Source organism: Hyperolius riggenbachi, chromosome 7 (genome assembly GCF_040937935.1).
Source record: "Hyperolius riggenbachi isolate aHypRig1 chromosome 7, aHypRig1.pri, whole genome shotgun sequence".
Lineage (NCBI taxonomy): Eukaryota > Metazoa > Chordata > Amphibia > Anura > Hyperoliidae > Hyperolius > Hyperolius riggenbachi.
The window spans coordinates 314,840,626-314,856,189 of NC_090652.1; the positions used below are offsets into that span (position 1 = coordinate 314,840,626).

At 48.5% G+C, this 15,564-nt stretch overlaps 1 protein-coding gene across 1 annotated transcript in view; it reads right to left on the reverse strand.

Moving 5' to 3' along the window:
- Positions 1–753: 753 nt before the first annotated feature.
- The window catches only part of SEMA5B (semaphorin 5B), a 469,753-nt gene continuing 454,942 nt past the window's right edge, over positions 754–15,564 (reverse strand). Inside the window, exon 23 of the mRNA XM_068246215.1 lies at positions 754–3,877. Coding sequence (XP_068102316.1) covers positions 3,725–3,877 — 153 coding nt within the window. The 3' untranslated portion in view covers positions 754–3,724. The remainder of the gene's footprint in view (positions 3,878–15,564) is intronic.

Consider the following 15,564-nt stretch of genomic DNA (forward strand, 5'->3'; position numbering starts at 1 on the left):
GAGACACCAAAAGGATAAAATCACGCGCTAAAAAGTTTAAAAACGCTTAGAGGCAGTGGTGGACTTACCTCCTGCAAGCAGACACTAGAAACTGTCTATTCAGTGAGACTGATGTGCCAGGTGTTACCCGGACCGAATACGGTTGTGTGCTCCTATAATCTATTGCCTGGTGAAGCAGGTCTAAAGGGGCCCATACACTCAGCCGATTTTCTGGCCGATCGATCGATTGAAAATCGGTTGGCCAATCGACCGATCGATGGCCGATTTCGATCGATTTCGATGGATTTCCATCGACCATGCAGGATGGAAAATTTAGGTCGATCTGATGAGATTGCTTATCAGTTTGCATTGGCCTTAATGGAAATCTGATGGCAAAAAAATGCCATCAGATCGAATTTCAATAGATTTCAAACTGAAATCTATTGGAATTCTTTCCTGGTAAAAAATGTTCTAAAAACGCATCAGATAGATCATCGGATGCATTTCTTATCTATCTGCTGCCAATCTGACGAGTGTATGGGCACCTTAAGCCTGTGAAAAGCGTTGCAACCCCCCTGGAGTATACCAATACATTTATTTTACTTGAATAGACAGTTTCTTGTGTCTGCTTGCAGGAGGTAAGTCCACCACTGCCTCCTAAGCATTTTTAGCGTTTGAGTTTATCCTTTTGGTACCGCTGTTCTTCTCTACGTACTAGCTTGGTGTAATACGTCTTTGACCATCCTTGGTCAACCTTCAGGAGGTACTCATGTCACAAAGTACTTCCAAAGATGAGCAGATCGTACTACGCATGACTGAACACCCATCTCAGGGACGCAAGTACTTCTGAAGATTGCCAAGAAGTTTCAAAGGCACTTTCCCAAGGAACAGTGGTGGACCAAAAGTATGAAGAGAAGACCAGGAAAACTCTATTGGATCCAGAGCCTTCCCTCAACAAAGGTATCAAACACTTTTCTCTCCGTTTCAAATTTACTTGATGTTTCTTCTTCTAGCAGGATACAGAACTGGATCAGAGCTGTATTGGTAGAGTTCTGATCCAGTTCTGTATCATGTCTGAAGAATAAACCCCAAAATATCCCTAAATCGGGAAAATTCTATTACATGGCGCCCATGGTGGTCTAGATTACCGTTTAAGAAGTGTCCTGGCGCTGCTCATTGTCCTCGGGGTCGAACACTTTTATTCCAGCGCAGGAGACTTGGGCGCAGCAGTGAGCAACTTCAACGCCGTCAGAAGACGGAGATGAAGTTACTTATAAAACACTATAATTTGACCTCCAGTGATTGCTGGAAGACGAATTATAACATTCCCCCCATCCATGGTGGCCTGGAGGGGGGATAATATTTAGCGCCGCCGGGAACTTGTGCAGCAGCAGGTCAGCCATACACCGGCTGTATCCTGCACCCAAGTCTCCTGTGCCAATTCCTCTCGTACGCCTCGAGGTCCACCCATTCCCCGACCCCATAGCTCCCGCCCCTCCTGGAAGTTACTCCGAGCGGCGCACAGCTATTCTGAAGTGCCCAGGTGCGAGTTTCAAGCTGGACCTGTACGGAGAAAGGAAGGTCTCAAACGGGCGCTTCCTTTCTCTGTGCTCAGGCGGTTTGAAAATTGTGCCTGCGTACTTCCGATTCATTCGCAGTTGATAGGGAGAGCTTCCTGGTTTTCCTATTCGACTGGAGGATTCCACTGAATATGAATCGCACCGGAGACTGGAAGTGGGGGGACCTCAATGACAACAAGCACTGCAAGGATACGTCTTAGACGGTAATCCAGAACACCATAGGCTTCGGACATTTTTTTTAACCCAGTTCAGGAGTCCTTTAACGTTTTGAAAGTTTGTAATAATGGTATTATCTGAATCTACGTTTGTTGGTTTGCTGTCGCCATAAAACTAAGGCGCAATTTCCATAAACCATCGTTGGGCAACCTTCAACCCTGCAGGCTTTGAGAAAATAGAAGTGATGGAAATGCTGAGACTTCTGGTTCCTCGACAGACGGAGCTGCCCAAATCCACTATATATCCCACTGAAAAGTGTAACCCGTCCACAGCAACATTAAGAAGACTCCATTCCTTTTGCTGCACGCTCTTTTTTTTTTTTTTTTTTTTTTTGCTTTCAACAGAAACTTTCCTAAACATCAACTCTAAAGTCTCTAAATTTCCGCATTCACTTCAGACAAAACTCTACACAATCTAACACCACCTCTCTCAACTACCGCGTGACGCTTCCAAGAGTCACCGAAGATGAAACAAAGAGAAAAACCCACCTCGGTCGCAATACTGTGATATCTGCTTTTTTTTTTGTACTTTTGGAAAAACAAATCCCGAATACTTGCCATGTAGGTTATTCGTTACGGCTAGGCCTCATCCTACCGTGAGGCTAACAAACAAACGCCGAAAAAGTTGTACACTCTACCGAGAGTTTGGGTCAGACATACAGTGTGGAAGACAAGATGCTTGGGACATTCTTTGTCTCGTTATTTCTTTTGTTTTTTTTCATAGATATATATATATATATAAAAAGAATCTAAAAATAAAAAAAACAACATTCGTAATTCTAGTAAACATGAGATAAAAGTAAAATCAGAGCAAACGTCCAATGATCAATCAGTCTGTACAATGGAATGAGTTATTACACCAGAACATACAACCAATCAGAAGGCTGAACCCCCCTCCCCTATGCTTCCACCTCTGCCGCCTGGAGGGCAGCCCTACGGTTGGCTGTCGTTTCAATGGACACATTTACTCCCTTGTTTCTGACTGTCCGACTGTTTCATGCACACCCAACGTCGGGATGTGTCCTTCAGATCGAGAGTGTCCACCATGTGTCTCATGATTTTTAATAAAACCCTGATTATTTAAAAAAACAACAGTTATATTTCTAAATGGCTGAGGTCACCATGAAAGGCTCCTCTGCCCATGAAGAATATAACTTGAGTTCATTCATAAAATTTCCTAGATCAGGCTTGCTCAAGCCCGATCTTTCAGAACTTCATGGTGGATCCTGTTGGTCGTGACGGGAACCAGGAGACTGTGTTAATGGCGCTAGTAGTAACCCTAATATAAAATCCAGAGATGGTGTTAGAGGTTGCATGGAAGAGTCTCTACATAAGCAGGTTAATCCGTTACCCTCCCTTTGCCAGGACATGCACAAACATGTCTTAGAAGAAGAGTCTTGAACTCCTTGTGTTGATCATCAGTAGAATGATGGGGTTTGTTGTAGACGAGATCCGAGGCTGCTGGTTGATTTCAGAAGTCATCAGAAATACTGTCAGGCGGGAACTGAATTGAAGACACGTTGTCGCGATGATTGAGAGTCACTCATGCAAGCAATGAAGCCATTCTTTGTAACACATCATTTTATCTTTGCTTACAAGAAAATCACTCAGATGTGAAGGTGTCAAACGTTTCCACAAATCACCGAGAGATAGCAAAGAAAAAAAAAAATAGAAAAATCAATCTATACATCCCGTTGTGGTTATCCGAAGAAGCTGCTTGCTCGTTTTCAAGTATCCAGAGACCTCGGAACTGCACCGCTCTCCTGACCGTGTACTAGGGGGCATCCTCCTGTGCAACATCCGTGCGTTTGCAAAGAAAGATCAGCAGGTCGAGTCTGAGGGTCGCCCGACGGCGATGGAGAAGGAGCTGGGCCGCGATTTATGAAGCAGAAGGCGGGGGTAAGAAATGGCACCTCAGTGAGAAGATGTGACTACAGTCCAGGCCGGGTCTCAGCTGTTGAACGTTCTATCTGGCGAAGAGTCTGGTCGGAAATCGTATTTGCTCAGCGTACTCGGGTAGTACGTCGTCGTGTAGACGTTCGTTTGCTGCAAAGGGTAAAAGTTGGTTCGGTCGTCTGGAAGCAAATTGTTCTTATTTAGAGTCTGCAAAATAAGAAAAGGAAAAAACATTTAGAAAAAAAAAACATTTTGGCCTAAAGCTTCCAATTTTACCCCCCAAAATTCCAAGTCCCACCCAATGTAATTGTTAGCGTGATGGTATAAAACACCTTTCCCGTTTCGAGGCTTACGGAAAGCCTTCTCGCCCTGGTTTGTGAAAACGGCTTCTCCCCTCCTGTTTTTAGCGCAGGAGTGCAATAATTGTTAAACATATCAGCATTTTCATTAGGGAAATAAACGTTCTTGGAGGGGGGTTTGCAATCAGCAGCAGCGCAAACAGTGCAAATGAATAACCCTTGTGGGGCCGTTTATCACGTTTTGCCGACTTTCGGAGGTTGAGTTATTCATTAAGCATGGATGAATTGTGACTTGGATCTGACTATCCTTCAGATATTCCGTAGATTATGACTCAATACATCAAAGCGGCATGCATTCAGGCCGTCATCATTTTTCCCTTCCCTCCCCCCACTCCCCAGTCGAAATCTCCCGTCAAATTCTTCACGCTAAGCGGCGTCAATATTGGCGGAAATAAAATCGTGTTTCACAGAAACGATTTGAATTTATTTACAAGTCATCGAGAACACTGGAAAGCGGTAAGACGACAAACAAGTTTGGAAATCCTTCAAGCTTAATAAAAACATACAAGATTAGCGCGGCGATGGTCTGATTCGGCGTGTAATCTCATTGCCGCTTAGGAGACAGGAAGAGAATTTCATCCTCGTTCGAGGCAGAGTGGAAACGGGATTAATCACATTCTTCTTTCTTTCCGAGCAAAGCCCGCGCATGAAAACGACACAATTTCACGGGCCTTAGGTCTCTCTTTTTCAACCTAATGACTAAGTAACAGCGTAATTACAAGACAGAAACTGGGCAATGGAATGAGGATGAGCGTTTCTCCGCCGCCGGGCCGCAGAAAGGTGCATTTTTCTTCTGATGGGATTTTAATTGTGGACAGGGAACTGGCGTGGAGATCTGCATTCACCTCCTCATTAAACGCACATTCCGGGGTGATCGATATCCGCTATTTTCCACGCCGGTTTGATGGATCGTCTGAACATATCCAACTGACAGAATTTGTACATTTCCAATTTCGGAGGATTTATATTAATTCTCATTGTTCTCAGGATAGGCGAATAGCTTAATTGTCGGTGGCTGACCTTTTCCCGCACCGAGGGAGACCGTTTCCCCGCTGCGCAATAATGGAGGACGGACCGGCCAGAGTGGAGTCTTTAGACTCTTTAGACTTTGGAGAGTTCTACAAAATCTAAGAAATGAACTTCTTTCTAAAGGTGCCCATTAACGGTACAAATAACTAAATGCGATCTTTCGATGCAATTTGAGTGATCGTAACTAATCGGAAGGCAATTATCAATTGCCCACATTTACTGAACAATTCTTTCTTCAAATTTGATCGTAAAATCCAACTTTTGAATCGTTTTTATCCTATTTAGCAATCAACCAAAGAATCGTTCCTTATCGATTGCCTTCATAAACAGTAAATTTTCTATACAATTCGATCGTAAAAATCGAATCGAAAGATCGCATTTGGTGAAAAAATTGTACCAATGGGTACCTTTTATTCAGAGGGAGGTCTGTTGGGTGCCCATACACAAAAGGCGATTCCCAATCGATTCGATCATGAAATACCTCGGGAATCAGTGAGGGAACCTGGTTTCCCCCCAAATGTTAGTGTCCCCCCTTGGTCCCTGTGCATTGTAATCTCGTCTGCAATGATTCCCGGTCTCCTCCGCCGTCTCAACAAGCGCCACCAAGTGGTAGTGCATATGTAACAACACACAGATGCCTGGAGGCGCTTGGGGGAGAGAGCGGATGAGACCGGGAGTCACCACAGCAGGACAGGTGAGGTTTACAATGCAGATGCACCGGGGGGAGGGGACATTTACATTTGGGGGGACAGCGGCTGAGGATCCATCACGTTCGTCATGATATCGCACGCTGTAACCTCTGCACACCTGATCGACCACGTTGGACTGAGATTTTTCAGTTTGCTCATTAGATACATTTGATCGATTTCAGCTCAAAATTGGTCGAATTGTCAATCAGGCATGCTTTTCGCAGCATCATATTTCATCTGATTCACAAAAATTATGGAATTGGATAGTCGATCGGGCCGCAATATCGCTAGATGTATGGCCAGCGTTAGAATCTGTACTTTCCCATTCTTGGTTGATTGTATTCCGGCGCCGACTGCCTTCTCTTCTCCCCGTCTCTACCGCGAGGGGGCAAGTGAAGGGTTAAACGATGGCTTGCGGACAGCTCAGGCGAGGTTACCTGCTCTCCAACTCCACTGGCACATCTCCAGGACCGGGGTTCCCGTTATTAAGTGGGTCACCTCTGTCAGCTACAAGCAATAGGTCACAATCACTGGGCTGGCATTAAGGGACGGGGTGACATGACAATGACGATGGAGATGAGATCGATGCACACAATCATGTCTGATCCCAATGAGCTCATCGTCCAGATCGGCTGCCAGGTGCCAACATGGATGCCAACCTCCCGAGGCCCAGAGAGTGCAGGAATGGGACTTGTGCCTCTCTCAATGGAGGAACCAAACTCGTGTCTATGAGGTAGTGCCGTGACTGGAAACTTCAGCTGCTGGGGAACCACCAACCTCTCCTTACCCAACAAGATCCAGAACAGCTATTGGTTGCCTCTTAAAGGGGAACTGAAGAGAGAGGTACATGGGGGCTGCCATGTTTATTTTCTTTTAAGCAATTTAAGCAATACTAATTGCCTGGCAGCCCTGCTGATCCTCTGCCTCTAATACTATTAGCCATAACCCCTGAACAAGCATGCAGCAGATCAGGCGTTTCAGACTTTATAGTCAGATCTGACAAGATTAGCTGCATGCTTGTTTCTGGCGTTATTCAGATACTACTGCAGAGAAATAGACCAGCAGAACTGCCAGGCAACTGGTATTGATTAAAAGGAAATAAATATGGCAGCCTCCGTAAACCTCTTACTTCGGTTCCCCTTTAAGCTGGCCATACATCTATCGACCTGGCGGCTGATCAACCATCTGATTTGATGATTATCAAATCTTATGAAAATCGGTGCCGCCAAGTGTATGCCTGACCGACTATGCGACCAATTTCAGGCTGAGCATGTTGATCAGACGTGCTGCCAGATGTCGGGTCGTTGTGGTCGAAATGATATGGGGATGTGCAACAAATATGATGAAACCTCTGACGCTGCCCCCGCAGTATGCATTACCTGTCCATGCCCGACGCTGGCTCCGTCCTCTGTCCATACACACGCCCCATGTGGTTGCCGGAGTAATGTGGGCATGTGTGGCATCAAATAACGCACCCACGTGTACACTGGCAACCACATGGGGCATGTTTATGGACAGAGGATGGAGCCAGCGTCTGGCATGGACAGGTAATGCATACTGCGGGGGGCGGGAATAGGGAGTGGAAACATTTGACATACGGCCAATTCGTGATCAATTTCAGCATGAAATCGATCACTAATCGGCCTGCGGTGTGTGGGCAGACAACAGATCTCTCTCTAATCAGATTCGATCAGAGAGAGATTTGTGTCTTGATCAAATCTGCCCATCATCGCTAGATGTATAACTGCCTTTAGAGACATAGCCAATAAGTGACTGACCAGTAACTCGATAGATGGGAGGTCTACAAACTCGGTCCAAAAACAAAAAGAGCACTTCCATTGTGTGCAGACAATAGTCAATGAGATGCTATCATATGAGATGCTATCATAATGCAAATTAGGACAGTCAAACTCACTCTCTGACGATTTGATTGGTCCATTCCTGGTACTATTTAGCATGCCACGGATCATCACTAGTGGATGAAGATACAGAAAAACCAGTCGTCGTTACTAATGACCTAAGAGACCACCCCAACCAAAAAAGTAAGCAGTTAAAATCTGACAGAACTGTCAGGTTTTGGACTAGTCCATCTCCTCATGAGGGATTCTCAAGGTTTTCAAAAGCATTTCCTGAACAGCAGTTGCTAAGTCTATCTGCCGTTCGGAAGACTGGCTGGTCCCTTACTATTTTAGCAGTAAGACTCAGCAAATGCCATTCAGAAAATGCTTTTGAAAACAAATCCCCCATGAGGAGATGGACTAGTTCAAAACCTGTCAGTTCTGTCAGAATTAACTGATTACGTTTTTCACTGGAGTGGTCATTTAACAACTCAGGTCAGGCTCTGCAGACAACAACATAGACAAGAAAAAGTTCCAATGATGAGGGGTTTTTAACTGGGGATATTTTAAGATGAGTAGATGACAAAACAGCTCTAGTCTTAAGCCTGGTACATACATCCAATTTTGATTGGCCAATGATTAGGCTTGCCAGATTTTTGAGGCGTTCCATCACTCTCCAGGTTGGGACAGTAGTACCGTGGTGGATAAAGATGATCACATGACATTGTCGGGGACAGAAAATCCTTGGCAGAGAATGGCCCAGGTTTAGTAGATGGCGAGGACGGCACAGTAGGCGGGATGACCCTGGCAGCACCCTGGAATGAGCACCACATGGACCAGCATGCAGGCTGACTGCTTTCCCACAATAATGACATGCAGACATGCTCACACAGGAGACATCTATGAGTGATGTATGAGACACTGATGGCTTCTCTCTTGCCTCCTGCTTATATGACTCAGCCTAGGAGCGATCCTCTAACCCAGCCTTTCTCAACATTTTTACCCTGGAGGAACCCTGCAAATAACTTTTGGATCTCGAGGAACCCCTGCATTTATTTTGCAGGAGGCGTGGTCTTTAAAGTGGCAGGTTCAATCACCCCACCTCTTGACCCCCCAATTCCTTTAGATTGTAAGCTCACAAGAGCAGGGCTCTCTCCCCCTTTTGTGTCTTGGAACTCATTATACATTTTATTCATCATAAAGGAGGAGACAACGAGAGCCCGATTGTAGTATGTATTGGATAAGGGTGCTTAATGAAGGTAAGTAGAATAATACTCACAAACCCGGGTTACCCTTTAGGCAGCCACTGTACAGGCAGGTGAGGAGATCAGACCTGTCCTCACGCAGAAGTCGCTCTCTGTAGATCGGAATGAAAGCGGTAGATCACCCCTCCGCCAGGTAAAAATTGCACTGGAGGCAGCGGTGGAATTTCCTCACCAAAGCAGACAAACTGTCAGTTCTCATATATTCTCCCAATAAAAGTGTTGCATTGCGTTTCACAGGTATATTCTTGCTTCATCAGGCAATAATGCCCAGCGCCTCTGTACGCCCAGCGCCTCTGTACACAGTCAGCTGTCATAATAATGCCCAGCGCCTCTGTACACAGTCAGCTGTCATAATAATGCCCAGCGCCTCTGTACACAGTCAGCTGTCATAATAATGCCCAGCGCCTCTGTACACAGTCAGCTGTCATAATAATGCCCAGCGCCTCTGTACACCCAGCACCTCTGTACACAGTCAGCTGTCATAATAATGCCCAGCGCCTCTGTACACCCAGCACCTCTGTACACAGTCAGCTGTCATAATAATGCCCAGCGCCTCTGTACGCCCAGCGCCTCTGTACACAGTCAGCTGTCATAATAATACCCAGCACCTCTGTACACCCAGCGCCTCTGTACACAGTCAGCTGTCATAATAATGCCCAGCGCCTCTGTACGCCCAGCACCTCTGTACACAGTCAGCTGTCATAATAATACCCAGCACCTCTGTACACCCAGCGCCTCTGTACACAGTCAGCTGTCATAATAATACCCAGCACCTCTGTACACCCAGCGCCTCTGTACACAGTCAGCTGTCATAATAATGCCCAGCGCCTCTGTACGCCCAGCGCCTCTGTACACAGTCAGCTGTCATAATAATGCCCAGCGCCTCTGTACGCCCAGCGCCTCTGTACACAGTCAGCTGTCATAATAATGCCCAGCGCCTCTGTACACAGTCAGCTGTCATAATAATGCCCAGCGCCTCTGTACACCCAGCGCCTCTGTACACAGTCAGCTGTCATAATAATGCCCAGCGCCTCTGTACGCCCAGCACCTCTGTACACAGTCAGCTGTCATAATAATACCCAGCACCTCTGTACACCCAGCGCCTCTGTACACAGTCAGCTGTCATAATAATACCCAGCACCTCTGTACACCCAGCGCCTCTGTACACAGTCAGCTGTCATAATAATGCCCAGCGCCTCTGTACGCCCAGCGCCTCTGTACACAGTCAGCTGTCATAATAATGCCCAGCGCCTCTGTACGCCCAGCGCCTCTGTACACAGTCAGCTGTCATAATAATGCCCAGCGCCTCTGTACACAGTCAGCTGTCATAATAATGCCCAGCGCCTCTGTACACAGTCAGCTGTCATAATAATGCCCAGCGCCTCTGTACACCCAGCACCTCTGTACACAGTCAGCTGTCATAATAATGCCCAGCGCCTCTGTACACAGTCAGCTGTCATAATAATGCCCAGCGCCTCTGTACACCCAGCACCTCTGTACACAGTCAGCTGTCATAATAATGCCCAGCGCCTCTGTACACAGTCAGCTGTCATAATAATGCCCAGCACCTCTGTACACCCAGCACCTCTGTACACAGTCAGCTGTCATAAAAATGCCCAGCGCCTCTGTACACCCAGCACCTCTGTACACAGTCAGCTGTCATAATAATGCCCAGCACCTCTGTACACCCAGCACCTCTGTACACAGTCAGCTGTCATAATAATGCCCAGCGCCTCTGTACACAGTCAGCTGTCATAATAATGCCCAGCGCCTCTGTACACCCAGCACCTCTGTACACAGTCAGCTGTCATAATAATGCCCAGCACCTCTGTACACCCAGCACCTCTGTACACAGTCAGCTGTCATAATAATACCCAGCGCCTCTGTACACAGTCAGCTGTCATAATAATGCCCAGCACCTCTGTACACCCAGCACCTCTGTACACAGTCAGCTGTCATAATAATGCCCAGCGCCTCTGTACACCCAGCGCCTCTGTACACAGTCAGCTGTCATAATAATGCCCAGCACCTCTGTACACCCAGCACCTCTGTACACAGTCAGCTGTCATAATAATGCCCAGCGCTTCTGTACGCCCAGCACCTCTGTACACAGTCAGCTGTCATAATAATGCCCAGCACCTCTGTACGCCCAGCGCCTCTGTACACAGTCAGCTGTCATAATAATGCCCAGCGCCTCTGTACGCCCAGCGCCTCTGTACACAGTCAGCTGTCATGATAATGCCCAGCGCCTCTGTACGCCCAGCACCTCTGTACACAGTCAGCTGTCATAATAATGCCCAGCTCCTCTGTACACCCAGCGCCTCTGTACACAGTCAGCTGTCATAATAATGCCCAGCTCCTCTGTACGCCCAGCACCTCTGTACACAGTCAGCTGTCATAATAATGCCCAGCTCCTCTGTACACCCAGCGCCTCTGTACACAGTCAGCTGTCATAATAATGCCCAGCGCCTCTGTACACCCAGCGCCTCTGTACACAGTCAGCTGTCATAATAATGCCCAGCGCCTCTGTACGCCCAACACCTCTGTACACAGTCAGCTGTCATAATAATGCCCAGCGCCTCTGTACACAGTCAGCTGTCATAATAATGCCCAGCACCTCTGTACACCCAGCACCTCTGTACACAGTCAGCTGTCATAATAATGCCCAGCGCCTCTGTACACCCAGCGCCTCTGTACACAGTCAGCTGTCATAATAATGCCCAGCGCCTCTGTACACCCAGCGCCTCTGTACACCCAGCGCCTCTGTACACCCAGCGCCTCTGTACACCCAGCGCCTCTGTACACCCAGCGCCTCTGTACACCCAGCGCCTCTGTACGCCCAGCGCCTCTGTACACAGTCAGCTGTCATAATAATGCCCAGCGCCTCTGTACACCCAGCGCCTCTGTACACAGTCAGCTGTCATAATAATGCCCAGCGCCTCTGTACACCCAGCGCCTCTGTACACAGTCAGCTGTCATAATAATGCCCAGCGCCTCTGTACACCCAGCGCCTCTGTACACAGTCAGCTGTCATAATAATGCCCAGCGCCTCTGTACACCCAGCGCCTCTGTACACAGTCAGCTGTCATAATAATGCCCAGCGCCTCTGTACGCCCAACACCTCTGTACACAGTCAGCTGTCATAATAATGCCCAGCGCCTCTGTACACAGTCAGCTGTCATAATAATGCCCAGCACCTCTGTACACCCAGCACCTCTGTACACAGTCAGCTGTCATAATAATGCCCAGCTCCTCTGTACACCCAGCGCCTCTGTACACAGTCAGCTGTCATAATAATGCCCAGCGCCTCTGTACACCCAGCGCCTCTGTACACAGTCAGCTGTCATAATAATGCCCAGCGCCTCTGTACGCCCAACACCTCTGTACACAGTCAGCTGTCATAATAATGCCCAGCGCCTCTGTACACAGTCAGCTGTCATAATAATGCCCAGCACCTCTGTACACCCAGCACCTCTGTACACAGTCAGCTGTCATAATAATGCCCAGCGCCTCTGTACACCCAGCGCCTCTGTACACAGTCAGCTGTCATAATAATGCCCAGCGCCTCTGTACACCCAGCGCCTCTGTACACCCAGCGCCTCTGTACACCCAGCGCCTCTGTACACCCAGCGCCTCTGTACACCCAGCGCCTCTGTACGCCCAGCGCCTCTGTTCACAGTCAGCTGTCATAATAATGCCCAGCGCCTCTGTACACCCAGCGCCTCTGTACACAGTCAGCTGTCATAATAATGCCCAGCGCCTCTGTACACCCAGCGCCTCTGTACACAGTCAGCTGTCATAATAATGCCCAGCGCCTCTGTACACCCAGCGCCTCTGTACACAGTCAGCTGTCATAATAATGCCCAGCGCCTCTGTACACCCAGCGCCTCTGTACACAGTCAGCTGTCATAATAATGCCCAGCGCCTCTGTACACCCAGCGCCTCTGTACACAGTCAGCTGTCATAATAATGCCCAGCGCCTCTGTACGCCCAACACCTCTGTACACAGTCAGCTGTCATAATAATGCCCAGCGCCTCTGTACACAGTCAGCTGTCATAATAATGCCCAGCACCTCTGTACACCCAGCACCTCTGTACACAGTCAGCTGTCATAATAATGCCCAGCGCCTCTGTACGCCCAGCGCCTCTGTACACAGTCAGCTGTCATAATAATGCCCAGCGCCTCTGTACACAGTCAGCTGTCATAATAATGCCCAGCGCCTCTGTACACAGTCAGCTGTCATAATAATGCCCAGCGCCTCTGTACACAGTCAGCTGTCATAATAATGCCCAGCGCCTCTGTACACAGTCAGCTGTCATAATAATGCCCAGCGCCTCTGTACACCCAGCACCTCTGTACACAGTCAGCTGTCATAATAATGCCCAGCGCCTCTGTACACAGTCAGCTGTCATAATAATGCCCAGCGCCTCTGTACACCCAGCACCTCTGTACACAGTCAGCTGTCATAATAATGCCCAGCGCCTCTGTACACAGTCAGCTGTCATAATAATGCCCAGCACCTCTGTACACCCAGCGCCTCTGTACACAGTCAGCTGTCATAAAAATGCCCAGCGCCTCTGTACACCCAGCACCTCTGTACACAGTCAGCTGTCATAATAATGCCCAGCGCCTCTGTACGCCCAGCACCTCTGTACACAGTCAGCTGTCATAATAATGCCCAGCGCCTCTGTACACCCAGCACCTCTGTACACAGTCAGCTGTCATAATAATGCCCAGCGCCTCTGTACACAGTCAGCTGTCATAATAATGCCCAGCGCCTCTGTACACAGTCAGCTGTCATAATAATGCCCAGCGCCTCTGTACACCCAGCACCTCTGTACACAGTCAGCTGTCATAATAATGCCCAGCGCCTCTGTACACAGTCAGCTGTCATAATAATGCCCAGCGCCTCTGTACACCCAGCACCTCTGTACACAGTCAGCTGTCATAATAATGCCCAGCGCCTCTGTACACAGTCAGCTGTCATAATAATGCCCAGCGCCTCTGTACACCCAGCACCTCTGTACACAGTCAGCTGTCATAATAATGCCCAGCGCCTCTGTACGCCCAGCACCTCTGTACACAGTCAGCTGTCATAATAATGCCCAGCGCCTCTGTACACCCAGCACCTCTGTACACAGTCAGCTGTCATAATAATGCCCAGCGCCTCTGTACACCCAGCACCTCTGTACACAGTCAGCTGTCATAATAATGCCCAGCGCCTCTGTACACAGCCAACTGTCATAATAATGCCCAGCGCCTCTGTACACAGTCAGCTGTCATAATAATGCCCAGCGCCTCTGTACACCCAGCACCTCTGTACACAGTCAGCTGTCATAATAATGCCCAGCGCCTCTGTACACCCAGCACCTCTGTACACAGTCAGCTGTCATAATAATGCCCAGCGCCTCTGTACACAGTCAGCTGTCATAATAATGCCCAGCGCCTCTGTACACAGTCAGCTGTCATAATAATGCCCAGCGCCTCTGTACACCCAGCACCTCTGTACACAGTCAGCTGTCATAATAATGCCCAGCGCCTCTGTACACCCAGCACCTCTGTACACAGTCAGCTGTCATAATAATGCCCAGCGCCTCTGTACACAGTCAGCTGTCATAATAATGCCCAGCGCCTCTGTACACCCAGCACCTCTGTACACAGTCAGCTGTCATAATAATGCCCAGCGCCTCTGTACACAGTCAGCTGTCATAATAATGCCCAGCGCCTCTGTACACCCAGCACCTCTGTACACAGTCAGCTGTCATAATAATGCCCAGCGCCTCTGTACACAGTCAGCTGTCATAATAATGCCCAGCGCCTCTGTACACCCAGCACCTCTGTACACAGTCAGCTGTCATAATAATGCCCAGCGCCTCTGTACACAGTCAGCTGTCATAATAATGCCCAGCGCCTCTGTACGCCCAGCACCTCTGTACACAGTCAGCTGTCATAATAATGCCCAGTGCCTCTGTACACCCAGCACCTCTGTACACAGTCAGCTGTCATAATAATGCCCAGCGCCTCTGTACGCCCAGCACCTCTGTACACAGTCAGCTGTCATAATAATGCTCAGCACCTCTGTACGCCCAGCACCTCTGTACACAGTCAGCTGTCATAATAATGCCCAGCGCCTCTGTACATCCAGCGCCTCTGTACACAGTCAGCTGTCATAATAATGCCCAGCGCCTCTGTACACAGTCAGCTGTCATAATAATGCCCAGCGCCTCTGTACACCCAGCACCTCTGTACACAGTCAGCTGTCATAATAATGCCCAGCGCCTCTGTACACAGTCAGCTGTCATAATAATGCCCAGCGCCTCTGTACACAGTCAGCTGTCATAATAATGCCCAGCGCCTCTGTACACAGTCAGCTGTCATAATAATGCCCAGCGCCTCTGTACACAGTCAGCTGTCATAATAATGCCCAGCGCCTCTGTACACCCAGCACCTCTGTACACAGTCAGCTGTCATAATAATGCCCAGCGCCTCTGTACACAGTCAGCTGTCATAATAATGCCCAGCGCCTCTGTACGCCCAGCACCTCTGTACACAGTCAGCTGTCATAATAATGCCCAGCGCCTCTGTGCACAGTCAGCTGTCATAATAATGCCCAGCACCTCTGTACACAGTCAGCTGTCATAATAATGCCCAGCACCTCTGTACGCCCAGCGCCTCTGTACACAGTCAGCTGTCATAATAATGCCCAGCGCCTC